The following is a 26,544-nucleotide window of genomic DNA, read 5'->3' as shown; positions in this document are numbered from 1 at the left end:
GGCGTCACGTGATGCGCGTCGTTGCGTCGCTGGCCGTTGAGGCCGAAGTCGGGAGGCCGGGCTGTGCCGGTGCTTGCCGCGGGAGCGGAAGATTGCGTTGCTCCCATCGGCTGGCCGTTGAGGCCGAAGACGCTAGGCCGGGCTGTGCCAGCGCACGCACATCACGTCGTACGTGACGTGACGTCAGCGCGCTAGGGCGCGTCTTAAAGGGGCAATGGCCCCAACAGGTAAGTTAAAAGGGCAACGGCCCCAAAAGGTAAGTTAAAGGGAATTATGTGTCTTTATGTAAGGTACAACTGGTGGTACCGCCACATGGGCCCCCCCAGAATTCACTTTAACGAAAGTCCAAGGATGAGATGGTCTGACGAGCTGGTGGTCACGGCGGTCGTGCTGTCTCGACTTGGTAGGCGAGGTATGAAGATGCTGCTCATGAGCGGATCCTTACGCGCGTCGTGGCGAATAAAACGTATCCGTCAGGCGAAGGACCGTGGAGACGTGTGAAACAGCAGGCCTTGTCAGAGTGACGGGCAGGTTGGGCGGACGCGGGCGATGTCTCCGTTGATGTTGAAACAAGTCTTTGTTCCGACGAACTCTGCAGGAACGCCAAACGAGCGATCCAGAAGGACTTGACAGGCGAGGTCGGTGAACTCGCCGACAGGTGAGCGAAACCTTCGGGAGGCTGGAACGTACGGAACGGTGCATGCCATAGTGCTACGACGATAACACAACGGAGGGTGAAGAGTTGCTGCGTTGATCAGTGATCGGTGAGGCTAGCAACTTTCACGTGGCTGATCGCGGCCGCAGGATGCCCGTTGGACCCGTCCTCGATGTGTGCAGCTTCAGTAGACGTTTGCGTTTGTTAAAGGGAAAACTGGAGAAAGGGTGGCAACGGTCCAGGTTGTTGTTGCTTTCAGGAGGGGTTAACTCTGCCTGGAGGGCGGCAACACTTGTAACAGTTGTAGATTTAGGAGAAAACAGCCGGGAGGGCGGCACGCTTTTTGTTCACGCCGAATCGTGTAGTAGGTAACACAACCAGCAGGCTGAAGGGCTGGTGCGTCGTCGGCGGAGAAGGAGTCGTCGGTGTTCACGAGGGATGTGTCCTCATGTGCGAGGAGTGTGTCCTCGTGTTTTGCGGGGGTGAGTCCTCGTGGTATCCCCGCAGGGCGCGCTCCGATCTTGTGGGCCCAAACATGCTGTACCCCACGCTTGGAGAGATGTATACTTGCTGTTGCTTTGGACGTAGAGGCGGACGATCCGTGTGGCGATAGAAGAGTCGAATACGGAGACCGTGAGCACGTGCATGGTCTGTGCCGCATCGATGTTCTCGGCGAACAGGGCTTCTACCTTCATAAAGCACGAGGGAGACTGTGGCTCCCTGGATTGCGGTAGCGACAGCAGAATGGCTGATGCTTCCATAGCGTGCTTCGTTTGTGAAAGACATTCACAAACCCACCAATTGTAGCGCTGGTGGACGACGGTTGCCGTTGGTCGTGCTCTACCTCTGTGAGATCGTTCGTGAAAAACGGGCTCACCTCCAAGCTGCGCTTCCGTTGCAAATACGTACGCAAAGACGGGGTCGCTTTTGGTGGAATCAATGTTAGGCGGTTGCTGTTCCGTGGTTGTTCGTCGGTTGTGCGTTGGTCATCTTGTGGGAAGACGAGGTTCAGGCGCGCGTTGCTACCGTGAAAATTGTTCACGGATACGGGTTCACCAATTGTAGCGTTGGAATTGATGAGCTCCCACTCACGTCGTTGGGTCACCAATGTAGCGGTTCGTGTAGACCGCCACTAAATAAGAGAGTTTGACTTCGCCGAACTATAAATAAGTTGTTTATTTACAGGAACAGGCTAATTACAGCAGGTAAGATGGCTGACTGTAGGGGCGCCGTGGTGTAGGTCTTGTCCCAGCGGGGACTCCACGAGGACTGAGTTCACAGTCCTGTGGGGAGCATGATGACGTCATCGCGTTTGTGTTGTGATGTCATCACGTTGTTCGCGTTTCCCACGCTTAGGGCGTCACGTGATGCGCGTCGTTGTGTCGCTGACTGTTGAGGCCGAAGTCGGGAGGCCGGGCTGTGCCGGTACTTGCCGCGGGAGCGGAAGATCGCGTTGCTCCCGTCGGCTGGCCGTTGAGGCTGAAGATGCTAGGCTGGGCTGTGCCGACGCACGCACATCACGTCGTACGTGACGTGACGTCAGCGCGCTAGGGCGCGTCTTAAAGGGGCAATGGCTCCAACAGGTAAGTTAAAAGGGCAACGGCCCCAAAAGGTAAGTTAAAGGGAATTATGTGTCTTTATGTAAGGTACAACCGGTGGTACCGCCACAACCCCCTGGTTATTGACCTCTCTGCTAAGGGAAATAGGTCCTTCCTATTCACTCTATCTAGGCCCCTCATAATTTTATACACCTCAATCAAGTCTCCCCTCAGCCTCTTCTGTTCCAAAGAAAACAACCCCAGCCTATCTAATCTTTCCAATTAGCTAAAATTCTCCAGACCTGGCACCATCCTTGTAAATCTCCTCTGTACCCTCTAGTGCAATCACTTTGTGGTCATCAATGTGCAAACCAAAGTTAGGATCATGGGCAAACTGTTAGAGACCAGTGATGGTTGATGGACGTTAATCTCTACGCATATTCCACTAGCAGAGCAACAAAGTTGTCCTGCTGGTTTTCTTTAACCGTGGAGATAGCACAGCAATCATTAATAAATCTGTGAAAAATAAATGACATGGGCAGTGATATGAAGAAAGATTTTCTGAATAGGCCGTATGGACAGTGGGTACAAAAAACTGACGTGCCTGAAGAGTGTTACTGTATCATTTATAAACGGTGTCTGAATGCGCTTCAATAGTGTGATGTCACATCCGCGGTAATTATATGTACATTTGTTTTTCATTTGTTGTGTTTATGTGCAATTGTTAAAATATAGGCTGCTAAATTTTTTTGCCTCGCTACGCTGCGCAACCTACATTTTCCATCCTGGCTACTTTGCTGTGCTCCCACCCTGTGTGTCCCTGGATTCGGTTTAGAAAATATGGTCACCCTACATTAAAGAAAGGTGACTTTCATCACATCATTCTAGACTGGATTTGAATCCAGATCGCAGTGGTGAAAGGAAGGCTGCATGATAACATTATCCCTTCCAAGCTCTGCTGAGAAAACTCTTTGAAATGAAAGCATTGTTTCCTTTCCAAAGGTTTTTATTTACTCTAATTATTCCCCTTTTTGCTACAGTATGTCTAATTTAATCAGTGCTTGGATTTATACAATGCAGCATGAATGATGTCACTCATTAAATACACTTAGGATTGGGCTCAATGATTGTTCATCACAGGTTCTCATCCTGGAAATGCCTCACTGATAGGCTAAAAGAGAAGAATTTTACACCATCCTATTCCAAACTCAGTCTGACACCTCTGTCCTGTTTAATGCCCTCCATTAAAATAAAAGTGAATCCTCTTTCAAAGATACTAAATTAAAAATATATCGTGATTGTTTCCCCCAACAGAATTACAGTATAGCATTCCTATCCATCAGGCCTCACGAGAAATACTATTGACTCTTACTGTATTGCTGCAATTTCCATCTTTTTGATGTGTTGGATAATTTACATATGAAGAATATAACTGTTCCTTAAGTATTAATAGCACTGAAGTATAGACTTGGGGTATCCAGGAGTGTTATTCAGATTTGTGCTGGTGAAAATGTTATTGTTGCAATGTAAGATGCCGCCCTGTTTTTGAGCCTAAAGAATTAATACTAAATACTGTATATGCATATGTTTCTAATGATTCATGTGTACACTAAATTATGCTCTTAATTGTGTTAACTATTATTATATTCTATTTTGATGTTATTAGCTTTCAATTTTAATGGATTGATTGAATTTATAATGGTCCCAATTCTGGATCAGTGAAACCACCAAAATATTGGTTGATGGCAGGGAGGTGAAATCACTCATTAAAATTGACAAGTAGATCTCAAAGACTGCAATTAACTATGGGTTACTAAATAAGTGAATACCTGTTTAAATATTTTGCTAAATAAACACTTTTTTCCCCCATTCACAGCTGAAAAGTTATGTAGCTTGAAAATGCCTGAATGCGACAATGCAACTGCAGAATGTAATGATTATAATGGGATTGCAGTCTGCCAGTGCAAGGATGGCTACTTCAAATACAATGCCTTGGATCATTCATGTCGAGGTGCGTTATGCTAACAAATGATCCACAAATAACCTATAGCCTTTTCTCCATGGACTGCTAGTTTTACCTACTTCCTAAGATGCAATGCTGCTGGTGTGGCCGCACACTTCTCCATCGAGCAGCCCTGTTCACAAAACATTGTCCAGAACCAGACAGGCAAGTTGGAGTATTCGTTGAGGCTGGTATCTGAATACCAACCCGAACACTCAACAAATAGAACTAACGGGTTGCACTTGGGTTTATGCTTTCAAATAAATGGTGTTGGAATCAAAATGTATGAAATAATACAAACCAGAAGGCATTAGAGGTGTTGAGCTTCAGAGGTGGGCCCTCATGGGGAAAGGGAGGAAATCCAAGGCCATCCCCTATAGCACCGAGCAGCTGATTCAAGAGTGAAAGGCCTAATGGCAGCTTCCCTACCCCATCCCTTAGTTTAAGAATAGTGCACAATGAGAAAGGGGCTGTAAACATAGAAACATAGAAGATAGGAGCAGGAGTAGGCCATTCGGCCCCTCGAGCCTGCTCTGCCATTTAATGAGATCATGGCTGATCATCCAAGTTCAGTACCCTGTCCCTGCCTTCTCTCCATATCCCTTGATCCCTTTAGCCTTAAGAAATATATCTAACTCCTTCTTGAATATATTTAATGAAATGGCCTCAACTGCCTTCTGGGGTAGAGAATTCCACAGGTTCACCAATCTCTGGGTGAAGAAATTCCTCCTCATCTCAGTCCTAAATGGCTTACCCCTTATCCTTAGACTGTGACCCCTGGTTCTGGACTCCCCCGCCGTCGGGAACATCCTTCCTGCATCTAGTCTGTCCAGTCCTGTTAGAATTTTATAAGTTTCAATGAGATCCGCTCTCATTCTTCTAAACTCCAGCGAGTATAAGCCCAATCGACCCAATCTCTCCTCATACGTCATTCCTGCCATCTCAGGTAAAGGTGGAGGGGAATATATTCAAAAATGTAGAAAGCATTCACTATAAATGGAACAAGCTGGAATTATGTCATTTTGAGGTGGCGTGTGAATTAATAATCAGGTTCTAATTGGTCTTACTGCAATTGCCAAAGGGATAAAAATGAATAGTGGATCATAACTTCTGCTGTCCCACCCATTTGCTCAAACCCCAGAAGTACTTCCCAATAGTGAGCACCTGTGAGAAAGGGAAGAATATTAGAATTCTAGTGACCGTGCATTTTTGTGATTGCTTCTGGTAGGAAAACGGCAGCATTTTGAGTCTTTACAAAATGATTTCACAGAACTACAGCACACAAGAATTGTTTCATTGTTTTGGTAGTAGCATGCAGTAATTTTTGTGCTTTCACCTTACTGCAGCGTGCGATGATGGCTACAAGTTAGAGAATGGAACCTGTGCACCGTAAGTAGACTGCAAAATAATCCTTACCTTGATCGCAAAATTAAGAAATCTGTTAGCGTGTGGAAAAGCACACTGATTTCACTTTGTTGTATTTAACAGTTGTCTGTTTGGATTTGGTGGATTCAACTGCAAAAATCGTAAGTTTACAGTTTTCCCTTAATGGTTTTATATAATGTGAAATCAAATATTACTGTTTAATGTACCCTAGCTAGATCATTCATAATATATGAACTTGTATATTGAGGAACCATGGAACACAATTTATTTACATGAATTGTCAATGCTGATGTGATACTCACAAAAGACAAAGTTGTGAGTGTTACGGTTGACACCATAAATGGGATATAGATTGGCTCCCACAGCTCTTCATCATGCATTCTGTTTGTGCCACACATTGAGTAAGTTAGTTAAAATTAGTGGTAAGCAGCAGGTGTAAATTTTGATTTTAAATGGAATCTAAACTGCACTGACTGAAGAGCAGTTCTGATAGTGTTGCTGTGGAACAGATTTTTGCACAAAGCTGGCAGTCATCTATTGTAACATCTTCTTCCTGGCATAGAAAAATGTTTCATACATATGTTTCAACCAGTGTGCTATAACTAAAATGAGCCACACCATCATGAACAACTGAAGTAAAACCAGAAAATGCTGGAATTACTCAGCAGGTCAGCCAGCATCTGTGGAGAGAGAAACAGAGTTAATGGGCAGGATTTTCATTGGGCCATGGAGGTGGGATTGGAGGCGTCTGGGGGGTTAAAATCCCGAAATCGGGGTTCCCAACACCATCCCACCCCCAACCCGCCTCCATGCCAGTTTCAAAGGAGACGGGTACCCGCCTCACACTGGGACCCGCCTCCCCGAGGCGGGAAGTGGATTAGTGCCAATTAACTGCCTGTTAACAGGTAGTTAACAGGCAGTTTATAGCCTAATCCCTATTTTTAAGGTTGAAGTGTGGGATTCCTGACAGCTCCAAACCACGCCAAGTTAGAGGAGGCGGACCATCGGGATGAAGGGCTTGGAGGGGTCGAAATGTCCGGTGATCAGGTGAGTGATGGGTGCATGAGTGCAAAGGTAAGTGTGTTTGGTGTGTGTAAAGTGTTTAAAGAAGTTTTACATACCTTTACTTACTTTTACAGCCTTCCTTCGTTCAGGTCTCGGGAGTCCCTCATCTCACCGGCACAGAAAGCAGAATGGCTGCGAGCTGTCAAAAATTGCAGCATTCGGCTTTCTGTTCCGGGGAGATCTCTAAATCATCCTGACAGGAAGGAATTAACTTGGAGTACAGATTGTCAGTGTTTGACAGCTTCAAACAGCTGTGAAACACTGATATTTCATCTGTCAAAAGGTCTTGACAGATGAAATTTCAATCTGTGACGTCACCTGTTGCCAGGTGGCCCTTAATTGGCCTGCTGAGCCCACTGGGCCAGCTCAACAAGGTCAATCAAGTCAAAATCGCTTGGGTCGGCTAGGACTCAATGGAGACGGGACTACAACCCCAAACGTTGTAGTCCCGCCTCCAACCCGACTCCTCAATGAAAATCCAGCCCAATGTTTCAGGTCGATGACCCTTCGTCAGAACTTCCAGCATTTTCTGTTTTTATTTCAGATTTCCAGCATCCACAGTATTTTGCTTTTGTAAGAACAACTGAAGGTTCTTCCTGTCGCTCATTTGACTCTGGCCACAATAGAATCGAGGAGAATTTTAAAAATCTACCAGAGAACCAAGTAAATCATTCAGTGTTTTAAAATTCGTGACCCTGAAAATCCACAGGACTTTTGACACAATCCTGCTGTAAAATAAAAACAGAAAATGCTGGAGATACTCCAGGTCAGGCAGCATCTGTGAAGAGAGAAACAGAGTTAACGTTTCAGGTCGACGACCTTTCGTCAGAACGTGCTGTAAAATGGTTGGTTTGAGGGGAGTGTGGCTGAAGGCCTGTGAATCACGCAGGTACACGGACATGCTGGGTCCCGGCCTACAATGCTAATTTCTGTAGGGCCTTGTTTGGAGCAGATTCTCTGTTTCCTCCCCCCGCCCCCCCCCACAAACATGTTCACCTGTGTCAGAGCAGCATGGGAGGCAACTCCCAGACAGGCAGCTACCTTGATCCAGACCTGTGATCTACTGAATGGCCAGGAAATGTACTAGCCTCCAGGCTGGTAGAGGTCCCCCACCTAGGGACTCGGGCCTGGCTTCAGTCTAGACTCCCAAAGAGAAAACTGCTTGCAAGCTTCTGGATAGGCCCAACCAAAAGATTATTGGGAGTGGGGCTGTCAGGACCTATTCCAGCAGTGAACTTCCACTGCATTCCTGCCACCCTGTTATGATGACCACCTAGCAGGAACATTCAAAACAGGACATCCCCTCTTAACCAGCATACTCTGACTGGGCCAGCGGTGGAGATTCCTGGCGGGCAGATCCCTACACTTTGATTGGAATAGACCAACTGCACATGGTTTAATCGTGCACATTTATGGAAGGATTTCTCTAGAGTTTATAGTTTTTTCCGTAGTTTTAATTGTATTCCTCTGATTTACTTTCTTATGGATTGCCGCATTTCTCATATGGAAAGGTGTAATCGCAGAAAAGAAAACCCATTAGCGTAGATTTTAACTCCCGGGCAGAAAATTGGGGGGAGCCGTTGTACTTCCTGCCCACGAATCTCTCTGGGAGAGGTAGCCAATTATAACGGCCGGGCCTCATTCACATCCCGCCGGCCAGCTGCCTGCCCGAAACAGGTACAAAGAAGCAGCAGGCCGACTGCTGGCCGGCAAATATCGGGTGGCCCAGAGGCCACCTGCCAGCACTCTGGAAACGCCCGAAGGGGATGCTGTAAAGTCTGTGAGTTGTTTAGTTAATTAATACACAGACTACCAGAGTAACTTAAAACAGGACTTTACTATTCGAAGGTCAGGGCGAATCTGCCCAATAAATCCTGCCACAGCATTTATATACCGGTGTGGTCACCGTCGGTATTACAGTATACAGAAGCCAACAAAGTAGTGCAACACCTAAAGTAGTTCTCTTAAAGGTGGACGGTTACATACAATAGTTCTCTTAAAGGTAGACGGGTACATACACTACAATCCTCCCTTTTTAGCTTACAACATACTGATTCCCCATTAAACATACATTATAACATATATACAACTTTATGCAAGACAGTTCACAGATTCAGTCTCTCTGGAGGTTTCCGGACTCTGTCCGGATAACGCCTCGGTGGTGTTGTAACTCCCGGCGGGGTAGTAGGTGCTTCTGGCAAGGTCGATTCGGCTTGAAGGACAGTGTCAGGTTCATCTGATTCCAGTATTACCAGATCGGAGGTAGGTGTTCTGGGTATCTCTGTCTCAACATTAACCGTGTAAGGTGGTGGAGTAGGTTGGCCATTTGTGGCTGACCCTATGATCTGGTCAACATGGCGCCTTATTATACTGTCCCCAATGTCCACCGTATACATCAACGGCCCTAGCCTTTTTCCAATAGTTCCAGGCTGCCATTTCTCGGTACGGTAGTCCCGGGCCAAAACTTGTTGACCTATCTGAAAAGATCTAGTTGGCCTTTCATTCATGCCCTGGAATTGCCGGTTCTCTACGTCCCTTCTGACGTTTGGCTTAAGCAAATCCAGCCGGCATCTTAGTCGTCTATTAAAAAACATCATGGCGGGAGTTTGATTTGTGATCGCATGTGTTGCATTCCTGTACGCCAACAAGAAGCTATCCACCTTATGTTGTAAGTTAATGGCTTCATTACCCATGGCCTTTATGGCCTTCTTGAAGGTCTGGACAAACCTTTCAGCCAATCCATTGGAGGCGGGATGGTATGGGGCTGACGTGTAGTGCTTAACCCCATTGCTCTTTAAGAATTTCTTGAATTCTTCGGACACAAATTGCGGTCCATTATCAGAACAGATCTGTTCCGGCAGCCCATTCCTAGCAAACATGGTCCTTAACACTGTGATGGTTTTTTCCGTGGTGGTGGTGGACATCTTTATTACCTCCGGCCACTTGGAGTGTGCATCCACCGCTATTAGAAACATTGAGTCCATAAATGGACCAGCAAAGTCGATGTGTACCCTTTGCCAAGGAGATGAGGGCCACTCCCATGGATGCAGAGGAGCCTGTGGTGGCGCGTTTTGGACCTTCTGGCATCCTAGACAGCTCTTAGTGATTTCTTCGATGTCCCCATCAATGCCTGGCCACCACACAAACGCTCTTGCTAGGTTCTTCATTTTCACTCCACCCAGATGTCCCTCGTGCAGCTCCTTTAACACCTTCTGTTGAAGTTTGGGTGGAATCACCACTCTAGATCCACACATCAGGGTTCCTCGACACACTGACAGCTGGTCTTTTCTCTGCGAAAATGCTGGCAGCGTTGGTTCGCCCTGTGCTGGCCATCCCTCCACCGTTAAATCATAGACTCGTGAGAGAGTCGGGTCATTTCTTGTTTCGTTTTCGATCGTCGAATTTGTTACTGGTAGACATTCCACTATGGATGAGTGGAACATCTCTACCGGGTCCACTGTAGTCGCTTCTTCTACTATCGGCAATGGCAAGCGCGATAACCCATCAGCATTTCCATGCTGTTTGGACCTTTTGTATTCGATGTCATATTGGTGTGCCCCAAGTAACACGGACCACCTCTGTAACCTTTGCGCTGTCATGGTGGAAACGGCCTTGTTAGGGTTGAATATGGACACCAACGGCTGGTGGTCTGTCAGTAATGTGAACTTCTTGCCCTGCAGGTAATGATTGAATTTCTTTACGCCCCACACAAGGCTGAGGGCCTCCCTATCTATTTGAGCATAATTTCGCTCCGCGGAGGTCAATGATTGGGACGCGAATGCCACTGGCCTTTCCGAGCCATTTGGTAACTTGTGTGAAAGTACTGCTCCAATTCCATAGGGGGAAGCATCACAAGCTAGACGAAGAGGTAACGTTGGGTTGAAATGAGCCAACACTTCTTCAGAGGTAATCAACGCCTTGCTTCTGCGAAAGGCCTTTTTACATTCCTCACTCCACTTCCATGGTACTTCTTTCCGCAACAGAGCATTCAGCGGATGCAGCACCATGGATAGATTCGGCAGAAACTTGTGATAATAATTAATCAACCCCAAGAATGATCTTAACTGTGATACGTTTTCCGGAGCGGGGGCCTTCACAACAGCTTCTATCTTGTCAGGTGACTTGTGCAGCCCCTCTCGGTCAATGACATGACCGCAGTACGAGATCCGTTTTTGGAAGAACTCACATTTCTTGCGATTAACTCGAAGGCCATATTCCTTCAACCTAGTGAGCACCAGTTTCAAATTTGTGAGGTGTTCTTCCTCGTCTTCTCCCGTAATCAGGATATCGTCTAAGTAACACTGCGTGCTTGGAATTCCTTGTAATACCTGCTCCATGGCCCTCTGCCAAATTGCTGGAGCCGAAGCTACCCCAAAAACCAGTCTATTATAACGATAGAAGCCTCTGTGTGTGTTGATGGTGAGGTACTGACGCGACTCTTCCTCGACTTCCATTTGTAAGTATGCCTGTGCCAGGTCTATCTTGGTGAAGTGTTTCCCTCCAGCCAACGAAGCAAAGATGTCTTCAATCCGCGGAAGCAGGTATTGTACCGTGTGAAGCACCGGATTCACTGTGATCTTGAAGTCTCCGCAGATGCGGACCTTCCCCGGTCCCCCTGGCTTGTTACTTGGTGAAGACTTCATGACGGGAACAATGGGCGTGGCCCACTCACTCCAGTCCACTTTTGACAGTACCCCTGATCGTTCAAGTTCTTCCAGTTCTGCCTCCACAGCAGGTCGTATCGCGTAAGGTACCGATCTGGCTTTGAAAAATTTTGGGCTTGCATGTTCTGCAATCTTAACCTTTGCTTTAATTCCTCGCAGTGTTCCCAGTCCTTGCTGGAATACCTCTTTAGCTTCGTCCAATATTCTGGACAACCGTTCAGGTTTGACATCTTCCTTTCCGGAATCTACCGTCATGGTGTTTAGTGAATGCCAGTCTATCTTTATTTTCCTGATCCACTCCCGTCCCAGAAGTGGTGGACCTCCCTCAGGCAACACATACAGGTCCATCCTTTGGTGATCTTTGTCCTTGTATCTCACCCTGACTTCTATCTTTCCGATGGGGTATACTTTGTGCCCCGTGTATGTCTGCAATACTAGTTCCGTATCCCGTAGGGGAATATGCTTGAATAACTTTTTATAATCATGCTTATTCATGACCGTCAACGCCGATCCGGTGTCCACTTCCATTTTCACTTGGACTTTTGCAATCTGCAGTGTGATCCAGATAGCTTGTCGGTCAGCTTCATTACTCACATTGTGAATTCTCAGACTATCCAGTTCCTTGCAGTTGGAGTGTGAGTCCGAATTCTGTTCTTCCGGACTCTTCCTAGTCACCTCATGTACCTTCCTGTACCTCTTTTGTGGTGACTCATTATTGTTGGTCTTCTTTCCTGACCGGCATACCTTAGCTATGTGACTGAGCTTGCCACATTTCCTACATTCCTGGTTTTTAAACCAGCATTGGTTCTGGTCGTGTGTTGTCTTCCCACAACGATAGCATTTCGTTGTACCCGAAGTAATTTGCTGCACACTGACTGCCGCTGCATTTCCGCCGTTCCTTTCGCTGCGGCTTCGTTCGATGCAGCAATAAGGACAGCCTTATCAAGTGTAAGATCGTTCTCTTCGAGCAGTCGTTTTTGTGTTTCTTCCTTCGACATTCCGCACATGAATTTGTCTCTGAGTGCCTCTGCCAGATTTTCCCTAAACTGACAGTGTTTCGCTAGCCTACGCAGTTCAATCAGGTACTCTGCGTTGCTTTCCTCTTTCCGTTGCGTTCTCGCGTAAAATTTGGATCGTTCCACTAACATCAGTGGTGCGGGGTTAAAATGATCCTTCAGGACAGCAACAATATCATCGAAAGTCTGATCCGCCGGTTTAGCTGGTGCTAGTAGATGCTTCAAGAGCCTGTATGTCTTCGCGCCCATCGAGTTTAGCAAGGTTATAGCTTTGTCATCTTCTTCTATTTTATTGGCCTCACCATAGATCTCAATGCGTTCCACATACATGGCCCAGTCTTCTACCTCGGAATTAAAATCGTTGATGTTACCACGCTTAGGCATCTTCCTCTCTTCCTGATAACACCACGGATTATTTCTTTAAATTTTCTTTTTTTTTCTTCAAGATGGCGGTTCCCGCGAAAATGGCGGTTTCCCGCGCTTATCTTCTCTCCCCGCCCACTTCAATGGCGGTTCCCCGCTTCTGTCTTCTTCTCCGCCTAATGGCGGCTTCCCGCGTTTCTTCCCCTGGCGGGAGGGGTACACTTTCCCCACGGGCGACGGCCGCTGGCTTTCAGGTTCACAGCCTGCGCGTCGGCTTCAGTGCTTTCCCTTTTCTCGGCAGGGCAACCGGCGCTGGGTACACCCCGTTGACGGCGAACAGTTTCAGCCGCTGGGCTGGCTCTCGCTCAGTTCCCCTTGCTCGGGCTCTGTCTCCCGCTCGCTCGGCTCTACCGGCGCTGGGTACACCCCGTTGACGGAGAACAGTTTCAGCCGCTGGGCTGGCTCTCGCTCAGTTCCCCTTGCTCGGGCTCTGTCTCTCTCCCGCTCGCTCGGCTCTACCGGCGCTGGGTACACCCCGTTGATGGCGAAGAGTTTCAGCCGCTGGACTGGCTCTCGCTCAGTCTCCCTTGGTCGGCTCTGCCTCTCCCGCTCGCTCAGCTCCCAATCGCGCCTCCCAGCCCTCTCGCAGTCCGGTGCTTCCCTCCCCGGCTGTGGCTGAGTTTTTATATCTTCCCGCGCCTACGCTCCCGGTCGCAGCGCTTCGTGGCTTCGGTCGCTGCCCGGCCTTTTTCGCCGGTCGCGGTCTAGCTGTCTCACGACGCCGTTGCGTCCCCAGCCTGTCTGTACCGCGGCTTCCTTGCTCCACGCTGCCCCAGTCTCAGCGCCTCTGGGCCCGACTTCTGTCCGGCTCCTTTCCCCCTCGACCGTGGTCGAGTGCACCGCCCTTATCCTCCGGTTATTCTTTTTACTTTTCCCTTACTCACAGTCACCGTGGCCGGCTTGCTTCTCGTGCTGATCGGCTCACTCCTCACCGTGGCAGAAGGGACAGTCAGTGCCTGTTGCTGATGGAAGTCTTTGTCTCTGAATTCTTCCTCCTTTCCAGCTCTGCAGACTCGAGTTTTCTCCCAGCAGAATGACGAGGGCGGTTGCCTCTTCTCGACGCTCGTTAACTGCTTCGGAAGTATTGTTGCCGCAGGGTACGATTGGACTCGTCGCCACTGTAAAGTCTGTGAGTTGTTTAGTTAATTAATACACAGACTACCAGAGTAACTTAAAACAGGACGTTACTATTCGAAGGTCAGGGCGAATCTGCCCAATAAATCCTGCCACAGCACTTATATACCGGTGTGGTCACCGTCGGTATTACAGTATACAGAAGCCAACAAAGTAGTGCAACACCTAAAGTAGTTCTCTTAAAGGTGGACGGTTACATACAATAGTTCTCTTAAAGGTAGACGGGTACATACACTACAGATGCGGCAGAGTTCCATGGGTGGAAAGTGATGGTAGAGGCCCGAAGCTTCTTTGTGGGGTCCAGAGGTGCACTTCTGCTCCTCTTGGCCCCACAAATAAAGGTTTTTTACTTGCCTTTTGGGACCTCCACCGGTGTCTGTAAGGTTTCACCGATTGGAGAGAACACGGCTCTGGTGGGGCCAGAGATGTAAGTAACTAACACTGGGATGCATCCCCTGCAGATTTTCAGCCCTGACGAGTTTTAGCCCTGTTGTGTCGTAACTCCCTGGTTTGACCACAAGAGGGAGTCAAATTCACAGTTTTGACATAAAAACAGCGATGTTGGCTTTTTATTATGCAAAGATCACTTTTAGGTTCTGGCAATGTTTCTACATAATTGCTTTGTCTTCTGAAATGTGAAGGAATCATTTAAATATGATTTGGCATGTGTTTTCTATAAATTAATTTGCTCTTTATATATGACTTTGTAAATACTTGAGGTGTAAACACACCTGCCTTGTATTTCACTGATTATCAGATTTTTTCCTCCACCAGAACTTGCAGATAGAGAAGGTTGCCCAGTGGACTTTGCTTCGCCATTGTCCGCAAATTACGGGCCAATAACTTCAGCGAGAAATGAAAAATGAGAAAACTGAACGTTACTGTAGCTAAAGCCAAATTCGAGATGATCATCCTTAAGCTAAATAAGGAAGTTCTGTTTCACTTAATACAAACAAAGAAGATTATTTGTGAACTGCAGAGGTTACTGCCCTTGAGCTGGGTGTATCAAGGACTGTTGTGAGACAGGAAAACAAAAATGCTATTTTCTCTTACTTTATTTATTTTAAACACTTTCCCTTATTTTTAGCGTACAAGCTCATTACTGTGGTGATTGCTGCGGCTGGAGGAGGATTGCTGCTTATCTTGGGCATTGCATTAACTATCACATGTTGCAGGTGTGTACAAGGACTCAACCTTTGCTCCATCTGATTATTTCCATCACAACCTGTGACTAACAAAGAATAACACTAATCCAATCCAATATATGTGCAGGAAGGTTTGTGCAATATTTGCATATAATTATATGGAGTCTAGAATAAGGTCACAACACATTTTTTATACATCCCAATAATGTATTGCACCATAGGAGCAATGATTATGCTGATACATACTCATTGGAACTTTCCATTTGTGTTACAGCTTTTAACATAGTCCTAAGTATGCCTGTTTTTTATAATGCAGGCAGTATTTTCTATTGCCACTGCCATGATAGGTGCAGAAAATTTCCATGTAGCTCTGCCTCATATAATGAGAGGATGTTAAAAGAAGTGACTATAGAAATGGGTATAGTGGGATCAGCTGAAAGGAAGGAAAAGTTTCTTCCAAAGAGTTCTCCGCTGTGGAATCAAACTCTGTGCTGGAATTGGTTCTGATAGTATTGTAAATCCTTCAGCACAGTACCTCACAGCGCTGATCATTAACCTTGTCCTGCGCAGGATCTGTGTAACATGGCCACTGTTTGTAGAAAACACCAACAAATTACAACTGACTAGCTATAAAGTGTACAAAATGAGAGAGAAACCCAGTTGCATCCTCCTATTATTCTGCCTTTGAGATATTCTGGAAAGCTTGTTGCGAAAATAAGACAAGAAGTCAAGCAGCTGCCAATCTGGAGAAATTTACAGTAACAGCGAATTGACCTGAGGGCTGAGTTACACCACTTGCCCACAGGTTGTACCCAGGCAGTGGCCTTTAACAAACAAGGCAATTTAGCAGCTAAACACTAAAATTGTACTCTGGGTCACAAACGCCATTGTAAATTAGCTAGAGGGAAAACAAATATCTTAAACTAGTGACTAATGCTTCCTTACAGATCAGTGAACAGATTTAAAATAGTTAATAGCAGTAATGAATGAAGCCTTCATATACTGTATCATGGGTTTCACAAAACTGTAATGTTTTCTTCATTCTTCTTCATCTGGTGTCAGTGGCACAGCGTAACCCCCAATGAGTGAGTACTTTGATTGTTATACATGTGTGAGATTTGTAAGCATGGTTGTTAGGTGATTAGCTTATTGGATAATTAAAAATAATTTTAGATTTTACAATAAATTCTACCAGTTGTTTGTGTTGAACTTGAAGCTTATATTAAATAAAAACAGAAAATGCTGGAAATGCGTGGCAGATCAGCCAGCATGTGTAAAGTTTATAACGCTTATCAGTACTCTTCATCAGAACTGAGGACTGAAAGTTTATATCATTAGTTCAAAGTAATAGTGATAGTAAACTGAAAATTCAGACTGCGAATTCTGTTCTGAGAAAATGTGTTGTGGTGGTAAACCATTGTAATAGCTAAAGACAACACTGCTGTCGATTACAGTTTTGTTATTTTCCAAAATCTTGCTCCATTTGAATGCTATCAGGGTGTTACTGCAACTTTTGATTTTAGTTTTCTTTCGCTCAGGAAAAATAAAAATGATATTAGCAAACTAATCTTCAAGAGTGGAGATTTTCAGCGGTCACCCTATGCTGAGTTCCCCAAAAATCCCCGGATATCTGTAGAGTGGGGCAGGGAAACGATAGAGATGCAGGAGAACGGAAGCACGAAAAACCTGTTGCAGATGACCGATGTGTACTACTCGGTAAGCATCAAAGCAAAATGTGAACTCTGGACTGTTTTACACTAGGGATGGAAAAAGTGAGCACCAATAAAATATTGAAGCTCAGTTATTCAAATTTTCTGTCTTTGCTTGGATTTCTGTCAAAATTCAACTGAAACTTAAAAAAACCCATTCAGACATGGAAGTTTCATCAAAACATATGCAAAGGGTCAGTACACATGGAAATTATATGTTCCCCAGCAATAAAATCAGCATTGAGCTTTAAAACCTTGGCAGCTGCAATGTTTGCTATTGGTTGAATGGCTAGTGATAACATTGTCTATACTGCTGCTGCTCTCAGAACATTCTGTCAAGATGTCAGCTATGGGAGATTTTTGCCACAACTGTCAGTCCACTATGAGTTGTTAAATGGAGGTCCCTTCTGCCTGTTCTGATGGTTTGGGTGGATTTTAAAGATTCTGTGGCACTACTTGACGAGCAATGAGTTCTCCTGCTGTTCTGACCAACATTACTCCCTCAACCAACAACACAAAAAAATAGATTCAGAAAATGCTGGCAACACTCAGCAGGTCAGGCAGCATCCGTGGAGAGAGAAACAGAGTTAACGTTTCAGATCACTGACCCTTCGTCAGAATTGGAAAAAGCATCCGCAGTATTTTGCTATTGACAAAAAATAGATTACCTGTCATTCATTTTATTGCTGTTTACGGGACATTGGCATTGCAAATTGGCAGCTGCATTTGCCTACATAGCAACAGTCATTGCACTTCAAAAGTGATTCATTGTGTGAAACACTTTGGGATATTTTGACATGATAAGGTGCTGTTTAAATGCAAGAATTATTATTAAACTAAGGGTACAGCCGTGTAATTGTTATGTTACTGGACTAGTAATCCAGAGAACATAAATCCATGGAGATTTGAGAATTTGAATATTAAAAAATACTGGGAACAAAAAGCTGTCAGATTGTTGTAAAAACCCAACTAGTTCACTAATGTCCTCACTCAGTCTGGCCCATATGTGACTGTAGCTCCGCACCAATGTGGTTGACTCTTAACTACGCTCCTCTGAAGTGACCGAGTAAGCCACTCAGTTGTAACAAATCCACCTTCTCAGAGCAACTAGGGATGGGCAATAAATACCAGCTATGCCAGTGACTCTCTTAATTCGAGAATAAATTAAAAAAGAAAATGATTCTCAATGGTGAAGAGCACACCTATACAGTGACTATCCCCCTGTTCTCACCCCTACACAGTCACCACTGGAATACTCCAAGGTTCCATCCTTGGCCACCTCCTTTTCCTTATTCACATGCTGTCCCTTGGAAATATTATCAGCAGACTTGGGGAGGGGGGGGATGTAATTTTAAGCCCCAAAAACGGGTGGATTGGGGTTGGGTGAGATGTAAAAACATTTAAAATCTCACGCCTGACCCCAACCCACCTCCAACCCACTCACTTCCAGGTTTAATGGAGGCGAGACGGGTTGGGCAGCCAATCTGCTCCCAGGAGGCAGCTGAAGGGAGGCGAGGACAGCTTTGGGGAAAAGGTAAGTGCCCTTACAGCACTGCATGTGGGCCAGGAGGAGCAGGAGCACTACACCCCACCCCCCAGCCCACCAAGCTACCATCCCTGCCAGTGGACTACCCCTCCCCAGCCATCAGACAACCCCCCACCCCCTTGCTCCCACTAACTCAGCAGCAGGCTCCTTACTGGCACCTGCAGCCTCCTCTGGAGTGCTCCTCGCCCAACAGAGAGCCAAGGCTGTCAATCAGGCTGGCATCTGGCCGGGGATCCTGTAGGGAAAAAAAGAATCAAAACTCCACAGCAAGTGGGGAATCCTGGACTTCCAGGTCCTGCTTACGAAACCCACCACAGTCAATATCGGGGCCCATGGAGTCACTTTCCATATATATATTGACACACTCCGCTCTAATTCTCCACCATCCCCTTGATTCCACAACAACTCTGTTACTTATCTGACTTCAAATTGTGGATGGATCAGAACTTCCTCTAGTTGGGAGGACTGGGAAAACCAAAGCCATCTTATTCAGTTCCCACCAGAAACTCAGAAACTCCATGCCGTTGCCCTCAAAGTGTATTCCCACTCTCTGTATTGGACTTTTCAGCTATAAGTAAAGCTGGAAATTACACCATGCAATATCATTGTATGAATGTTGATGGCATATATACCACATTTTTTTGTCTGCTATTTTAACTGAGGTGTTAACCCATCAGGTTAACAGGTCTGTTAAAATAGCAGGCAGAGGTGTTTGAGAGAAACATGCTAAACACTTATATAACATTAATAACAACAGAAAATGCTGGAAAAACTCAGCAGGCCAGGCAACATCCGTGGAGAGAAAATAAAGTCAACATTTCGGGTCAAACACTTTGTCAAGACTGGAAAAGCACAGGAAATGAAATAGATTAAGAGGTCAGGCTGGGAGAGAACAAAAGAGAAGTGAAGAGACATTAAGAGGTATTCAAAACGGGACGAGATGGTGATAGGACTAGTGGAGACAAAAGACGGCTCTAGATTAGGTGTGAAATGTGCTGGCAGAAAAAAAAAGCGGGGATGGGGGGGGGGGGGGGGAAAAGGTCCAAAACAAAGGTGTGGATAAAAAATAAGTAAAAGTGTAATGGGGACCGAGGTTATGATCTGAAATTGTTGAACTCGATATTGAGTCCGGAAGGCTCTAAAGTGCCTAATTGGAGGATGAGGTGCTGTTCCTCGAGCTTACGCTGAGCTTCCATGGAACAATGCAAGAGCCCGAGTACAGTGAGGGCTGAGTGGGAATGGGGCGGTGAATTAAAATGACAGGTGACCGGAAGATCGGGGTCATCCTTATGGACTGAATGGAGGTGTTCTGCAAAGCGGTCACCCAATCTGCGTTTGGTCTCCCCAATGTAGAGGAGACCACATCGTGAGCAGCGAATACAGTATACAGGAAACTTTGTGCTATCCGGCACCGATGGGACCGAGCTGTTGCCGTTCGATCAAAACTGCCAGACAAACCAGCGCTAACGTTGAAACATACGGAGATTTTGAGCTCCGTATCTGGCAACAAACCCTGTGCTTCTAAACAGTCAGCCGTACCTTGCAAGCGTCTCTGTAGCTTAGCAACAGCTTCAGCGAGACCTTGCAGAGCTTGACTGTTGCGAAAAAAGCAATGAAAAGAAAAAAAAAACTAACAAAACGGCTCCTGATTTTTGCCGGTGGCTCGAGCTTGCCGGACATTTAGCCTCCGGACAACACAAAGTTTCCTGTACTAGATTGCAAGAAGTACAAGTAAATCGCTGTTTCACCTGGAAGGGGTGTTTGGGGCCCTGGACAGTGGGAAGGGGGGGAGGTATAAGGGCAGGTGTTGCATCTCCTGCGCTTGCACGGGAAGGTGCCAGGCGAAGGGGAAGGGGTGCTGGGGGTGATAGAGGAGTGGACTAGGGTGTCTCAGAGGGAGTGGTCCCTACGGAATGCTGAAAGTGAAGGGGAGGGGAAGATGCGTTTGGTGGTGGGATCACTTTGGAGGTGGCGGAAATGGTGGAGGATGATCCGTTGAATGTGGAGGCTGGTGGGGTGAAAGGTGAGTACAAGGGGAACCCTATCGTGGTTCTGGGAGGGAGGGGCAGGGGTGAGGGCAGAAGTGCGGGAGATAGAACGGACACAGCTGAGGGCCATGTCAACCACGGTAGAGGGGAATCCTCGGTTGAGGAAAAAGGAAGACGTCGGAAGCACTGGTGTGGAAGGTAGCATCGTCAGAGCAGCTGCGGCAGAGACGGAGAAACTGGAAGAATGGAATAGAGTCCTTACAGAAGACGGGGTGGGAGGAAGTGTAGTCTAGGTAGCTGTGGGAGTCAGTGGGCTTGTTTGTAGTGAATGTTGGTCAATAACCTATCCCCAGAGATGGACACGGAGAAGTCGAGGAAGGGAAGGGAAGAGTCGGAGATGGACCATGTGAAGGTGAGGGAAGGGTGGAAATTGGAGGCAAAGTGAATGAAATTGTCTAGTTCAGGGCGAGAGCAGGAAACGGCACTGATACAGTCATCACTGTACCTCTACATTGGGGAGACCAAACGCAGATTGGATAACCGCTTTACGGAACACCTCTGTTCAGTCCGTAAGGATGACCCCGAGCTTCTGGTCGCCTGTCATTTTAATTCACTGCCCCATTCCCACTCAGACCTCACTGTACTCGGGCTCTTGCATTGTTCCACTGAAGCTCAGCGTAAGCTCGAGGAACAGCACCTCATCTTTCGATTAGGCACTTTACAGCCTTCCGGACTCAATATCGAGTTCAACAATTTCAGATCATAACCTCGGCCCCCATTACATTTTTACTTATTTTTTATCCACACCTTTGTTTTGGCTCTTTCCCCCCCCCCCCCTTTTTTTTTCTCTCTCCCGCATGGCAGCTGTCTCCCATTCTGCCAGCACATTTCACACCAAATCTAGAGCCGTCTTTTGTCTCCACTAAGTCCTATCACCATCTCGTCTCGTTTTGAATACCTCTTAATGTCTCTTCACTTCTCTTTTGTTCTCTCCCAGCCTGGCCTCTTAATCAATTTCATTTCCTGTGCTTTTCCAGTCTTGACAAAGGGTTTGGCCCAAAATGTTGACTCTATTTTCTCTCCACGGATGTTGCCTGGCCTGCTGAGTTTTTCCAGCATTTTCTGTTGTTATTTCGGATTTCCAGCATCTGCAGTATTTTGCTATCGTACTTATATAACATTATCGCGCAGTGTAATTTCCAGGCTTAACTGTTTAATAATAAATCATGGCCTAGAAATTTGGTTGCGCATCACCCATCTTTCTGGTGATAAACAGCCTCCTAAGCTTCCGAGCAGGAAGTGCGTACAAATTTCCATCCGGAAGTGCACCGCCCGCCATATTGGATAAATTGGTCGCGCTGGCGCCAGGAGTGCACATCGGGAACATTTAAAGGTGTAAATAATTTATTTAAATTAGGGTCTTGTGCTGCTCTCTCCTTCCACCCCCCGCCCAGCACCGGTCGCCCCCTTTCTTCACTTACCTGAGGGTTGCTGCTAACGTCGCAGCGGCCCGATCCTCAGCGATGCTTGGCCGGGCGAGCTCCGTCTTACTCTCTACAGCTTGCCCGCTTCATGGAAATGAGGCCGAGGCCCAGTACTGGGGTCGCCTCAGGCCTCGCCATTCAGGCGTAGGGATTGTGCCTACGTCCGAATTTCTAGGTTAAAATACTTGGGGAGTGTCCTGATCTATTTTAAAGGAAGTGTGGAGGTAGAGGATATAATCATTTTAAAGGGAGATGTTTTTGATTCATCTTCCATTTTTATGTAGTCAAAGGTTAAGTCATATCAAATCTTTTGGCACATGATTCAGATTATCTTGAGGTTAATAAACAAATCCTGGAATAGTTTTTGGTTGTTGGGCAAGCAGGGTCACAACTTGCTGCTTTGAACCCAGAACATCCTGCTAGCTCTCGTTTTACAGCACAGCAGGTAGAATACCTGCTGCCTTCAGTGATAAAACTGTGAATAGAAAAATAATTGTTGAGCAGCTTTCACTTTAACTCTTTAAATTTTGTTTCATAAACTTGCCTCTTTAACAAAATTAAGATTCAATGCAAATGCCCTCCTTGAAGCACTTATTGCTTTTTTTTCCTTATCCAGTCTGGCTTGAGGGGCTCAGAAGTGGACAGGAATGGCTTGCATCCTTACAGCGGCCTACCAGGATCACGCTACTCTTGCATCTACACGGGACAATACAATCCATCTTTCAGCAGTGATGAAGCAAGAAGACGGGACTATTTTTAGCCAAATTAAAATAGAGATTTATTTTTGTATCAAATGGGACAGATGAAACAAAAATAACAAGAGGAATTACTACAAAAAAGGGCTGGATTCTGAACATTTATGGTAAAGGACCAGTGGAATGTGAAGGAGAAGCTGTATGCAGCATACTGTTCACAGCAGCTTCCATAGATCACACTCTGATGGACAAGTGATGGAACTGATATCATCAGCTGCACTGAGTATTTGCGACAGCGCGAGAAAAGTTTGCTTACAAATGGGCAATATACACTGTGTATTTTTGTGGTTCATGTTTCTAGTTGGTTAACTTATAAACAGTTACAGTATTTTCAGACTGACCAAATGATAATGTTGCACAGCTCTAAGGAACACTAACCGATGAATTTGTGGAAGAACTAGACACTGTTAACATCTCCGGCCTAGTGCTGTAATATTGTTCGGGTGGATTGGAGTGTTGAGACCTATCAGGATTTGGACCTTATTCATGCTGGAAACATTAGTATCTGATTTCTGGAATTTCTGACCCTTTTCTGGATCCCTTCGTGTACCTCTGGTGTCTGGTTCATATGGCATTCCCTTTCTTTCCCATTCCTTCTTTTGCCCACCACAATAGATCTTCCAGCAGCTAAAAAAGAGCTCGAGCAGACAATTTCTGATCCTACGGGGAGTGTGATTAGTGTGTTTCTTTTCTTAGTTGAATCTTCCCACCCCGAGTACAACATGTCCTTTAGCAGCCAGTTGAGAAGTGATTTATGCTGTGTTCCATTTTTGATTCTGATCAGATTTCTTTTACAAGTAGTTTCAGAACAGTCAGAATCTCTTCGTACCCTCTCATTGTAAACCACTGAAATTGCTGCTTCACTTCCACTGAGAGGCTGAGCAGTTATCTCTACAAATACAGTTTATAACTGCACTACTTCAGTTGGTCCTGAGTAATCCGTATCAGTAAAATGGCAATATGCACCCTGTTGTATTTCTCAGGCTTTAGTGTATTTAATTTTTGTTAATACAACATGTTCTAGAAAAAAATGATTTTTTAGGAACAGGAAAAGGCTGTTGGGTCTAACAAGCCTTGTTCATTTTGATTGCTCTCACCCTCATTTACAGTACTCATTCTCTCATCATATCTCTCAATCCCTTCTTTCTTCAGAAACAGATCAAGTTATCTCCTGAACCCATTTATAATATTTCCTACACATTTAAATTTATTCCACAAATACTTTACGCCACAAATTCTTTACGCATTATGGGGGAAAAGTTCTGCATGACATCCCTGCTTAACCCTTCCATTCTGTGTTTTTTAAACTTCTGTCCCACGGTACTTGAACTCTTTGCCTGGATCAATTTTGCCCCTTTAAAGTTTTTAAAATTTCAATTTGGTAACTTTCCTGACAGAACCAGGCAACTTTATTAATGCTTCCTTATAATTTACTGGTGCTTGCAATCACCTTGGCTACTTGGCTCTATATCTTCAAGGCCAATAATATCTTGCCTATGATTAGGTGACCAGAACTAAATAGAAATGGATGCCTTTTGTCGCAACAAAATAACCCAATTTGATTTTTACTCTGCTAATGTAGCCTATAGAGAACATAAAGACAGAAATAAAGTGGACATTAAAGTTTAGTCAGTTAATTATTAACCCATAAGTAAAATCTACACAATGATTTTGAGTGAACTTTCTCACTGCAGCTTAGCTCTGTGCGGATTGTGGTATTGGCCCAGTTATCGAACAGATATAAATCCTTTGGGTATCATCAGCAAATTGAGGACTTTGCCGATGATTCCCTCATCTAAGTCATTCATATTTTTGAAAAATAGCAATGATCCCACAACTGACCCCAGGGCTGTCTCGCTCATAACTTCTTTCCAGCTTGAGAAGTTCCCATTCACAGCCCATCATATAAAAAAAATGTTTAATCCAATTATCTATCTGATACTTGTTTTACTTACTTATTTTATCTTATCATTAAGGTGAACTTTGTCAAATGATTTCTGAAAATCCAAGTATATATCAACTGCATTACCCTTGTCCTCTGTGTTGGTAACATTTTTGGAAAACACCTGTAGATTGGATAAACATGATTTCCCATGGTAACGACCATTTAAATAGTTATACTTTACCAAAGACTAGTTTCCCCCAAAGCCATTTTGTAGATTTTACTTACTGCTAATAATTAATTTACTAAACTATAATTTCCATTTCCTAACTTTCTCTGTAGATTTCTACCTTTGCAGCACCTTCACCAGTGAGCTGGAAGTGGTAGTGCACTTGACCATCAATAATGGCATGGATCACACAGGGTTTAAATAGGTGTGCATAATTTTCATGGGGTGACTGCCAGAACCGTAGGAGCAATAGGAAAAGAAATGAGCCAAAAAATCAGGGAAAATTTGCTCTAACAATGAAAATTTGCTTCTAGCATTTCTGCTTCAGCAAGGACTGTGGGACAGTGCTGACCATGAACTACTGCAGATCTGCCCTCAATGCTACTCCATGATGGGACAATAATAGATATACCTGTATTGGCAGAATGAAAGGGGAAATCAGTGTCAGTGCCCTAACCCACGCCCTCCTTCACAGGTCCCAACATATTTAAAAAGTTCAATCTACTGGCTAGTCTAAAACTTTATGTAACATTTTGAATAAGAATAATTACGTTCAAAATGTTAGAGTGCATTGAAAAGTTAGCATTGCAGCAGATCTGTTGGAGTGTAAACGCCACACTGTCCAGCTCAATTCTGAGGCTGTTAAACGCTTATTATTTTAAAATATGAATTGTTAGAAATGTGTGGAAGATAATTCTTGCAGCTGTTACATGAAAGTGTTGTGCGCTTTGAAAACTTTTGAAAGTCCTCCCAATGTTTTTAAAGGCTCAGTTAAAATACTGTGAATAATATGGAGAATGTTTTGGTCTTAAAATAGATGGAGGGTGGTTCATTACCAGTTACTTTTCCACATAGATTACTTAAAAAATGAAGATGTCTCCAGCCTGTAGGAGATATTTTTGCTGTTTGTGCATCTTGAGGTGACTTTATTCTTTTATAAGTGAGTGCTAGGCACACGAGCCAGGAAAAATCAATACTGGTTAAGTGTTGCATCTTGGCTGCCCCCAAACTCCTATTTTAAAAAAATTGGTTACTTTAAGGGCTACTTTTCTTTTGGACCTTATTATAGTGTCAGATCTTACACTGGAAAATCAGGAGCAGGCGGCAATTACTGCTGCTCCAGCCAGATGACCCTAAGGTGGCCACATCAGAGATAAGACATTGCTCATGTGAAGAAACACCTTGAGAAGCTACATGCTTGATGAGGCCAGATAGTGATACTGGAAAATCTAAAAGTCTGCTCGCCTGCCCCAAGTTGCTGCAAAGTAAGTTTTACTTCCTTGTTTTTAATGTCTGTGTGCCAGTTTCTGATAGCCAGCATGATAACAAATCAAGTGTGGACTCTTATAACTTACCCATACAGTTATCGATATGATTCAACACTGGAAATGTCATGTGAACCCAGCAAGCTATTTCCTTTCTGTCTAAATTATTTTTCCTTCTGTTTTTTCTTTGTGTTTCTGGTTGACAGCAGCTATCTATGTATTGAATACTTTTGTTTGAAGTGAACTATATTTACAGCTTAAAGTATTTAGAGAATGAACATTTGTTTTTCCGAAAGAGTTTCAGAATCTGGCGTTCTAGTCAGCGTTGCATAGCAGAAAAATAAAATACTTGTCCAGATAATTGTTCTCTGTTCTATGGACACAGCGAGGAACAATACAAATTGTTTCAGCAGTTAGTAATATGAGACATAATGGGCTCGATTTTAATAGCCCTGAGGAGGCGGGTCTGTTGGGAAAATTGGGAAAAATGGCTTCAGATACCCAACCCACCTCCATCCCGCACCCACCCGATTTTCCTGAGTGTCTGTTTAGCCGCTCCCAAACTGACCCGTCTCCAACCGGTGGAACAGGTAGTTAAAGCAGTTAATAACCTGTTAACTGCCTTGCTAATCCTATTTTCATAGTGGTTTCCCACTTT

General features: G+C 45.1%; 1 protein-coding gene across 3 annotated transcripts in view; it reads left to right on the top strand.

Moving 5' to 3' along the window:
- The window catches only part of heg1 (heart development protein with EGF-like domains 1), a 140,391-nt gene extending 114,144 nt beyond the window's left edge, over nucleotides 1-26,247 (top strand). For 2 of the 3 annotated variants that reach the window (XM_085986502.1, XM_085986501.1), the window contains 6 exons: nucleotides 4,070-4,204; nucleotides 5,542-5,584; nucleotides 5,684-5,721; nucleotides 14,971-15,058; nucleotides 16,567-16,744; nucleotides 22,372-26,247. In XM_085986502.1, the coding sequence (XP_085842628.1) occupies nucleotides 4,070-4,204; nucleotides 5,542-5,584; nucleotides 5,684-5,721; nucleotides 14,971-15,058; nucleotides 16,567-16,744; nucleotides 22,372-22,515 (626 nt within the window). In that variant the 3' untranslated portion in view covers nucleotides 22,516-26,247. Of the gene's footprint in view, nucleotides 1-4,069; nucleotides 4,205-5,541; nucleotides 5,585-5,683; nucleotides 5,722-14,657; nucleotides 15,060-16,566; nucleotides 16,745-22,371 lie in introns of those variants that run through there. The other variant, XM_085986503.1, reaches the window with a different exon arrangement.
- Nucleotides 26,248-26,544: the final 297 nt, after the last annotated feature.

Source organism: Somniosus microcephalus, chromosome 4, assembly GCF_052327205.1.
Source record: "Somniosus microcephalus isolate GS21.2 chromosome 4, FLI_Smic_1.0, whole genome shotgun sequence".
Classification (NCBI taxonomy): Eukaryota; Metazoa; Chordata; class Chondrichthyes; order Squaliformes; family Somniosidae; genus Somniosus; species Somniosus microcephalus.
The sequence above is the reverse complement of the archived record's forward strand: the minus strand, read 5'-3'. Positions and strand labels throughout refer to the sequence as shown.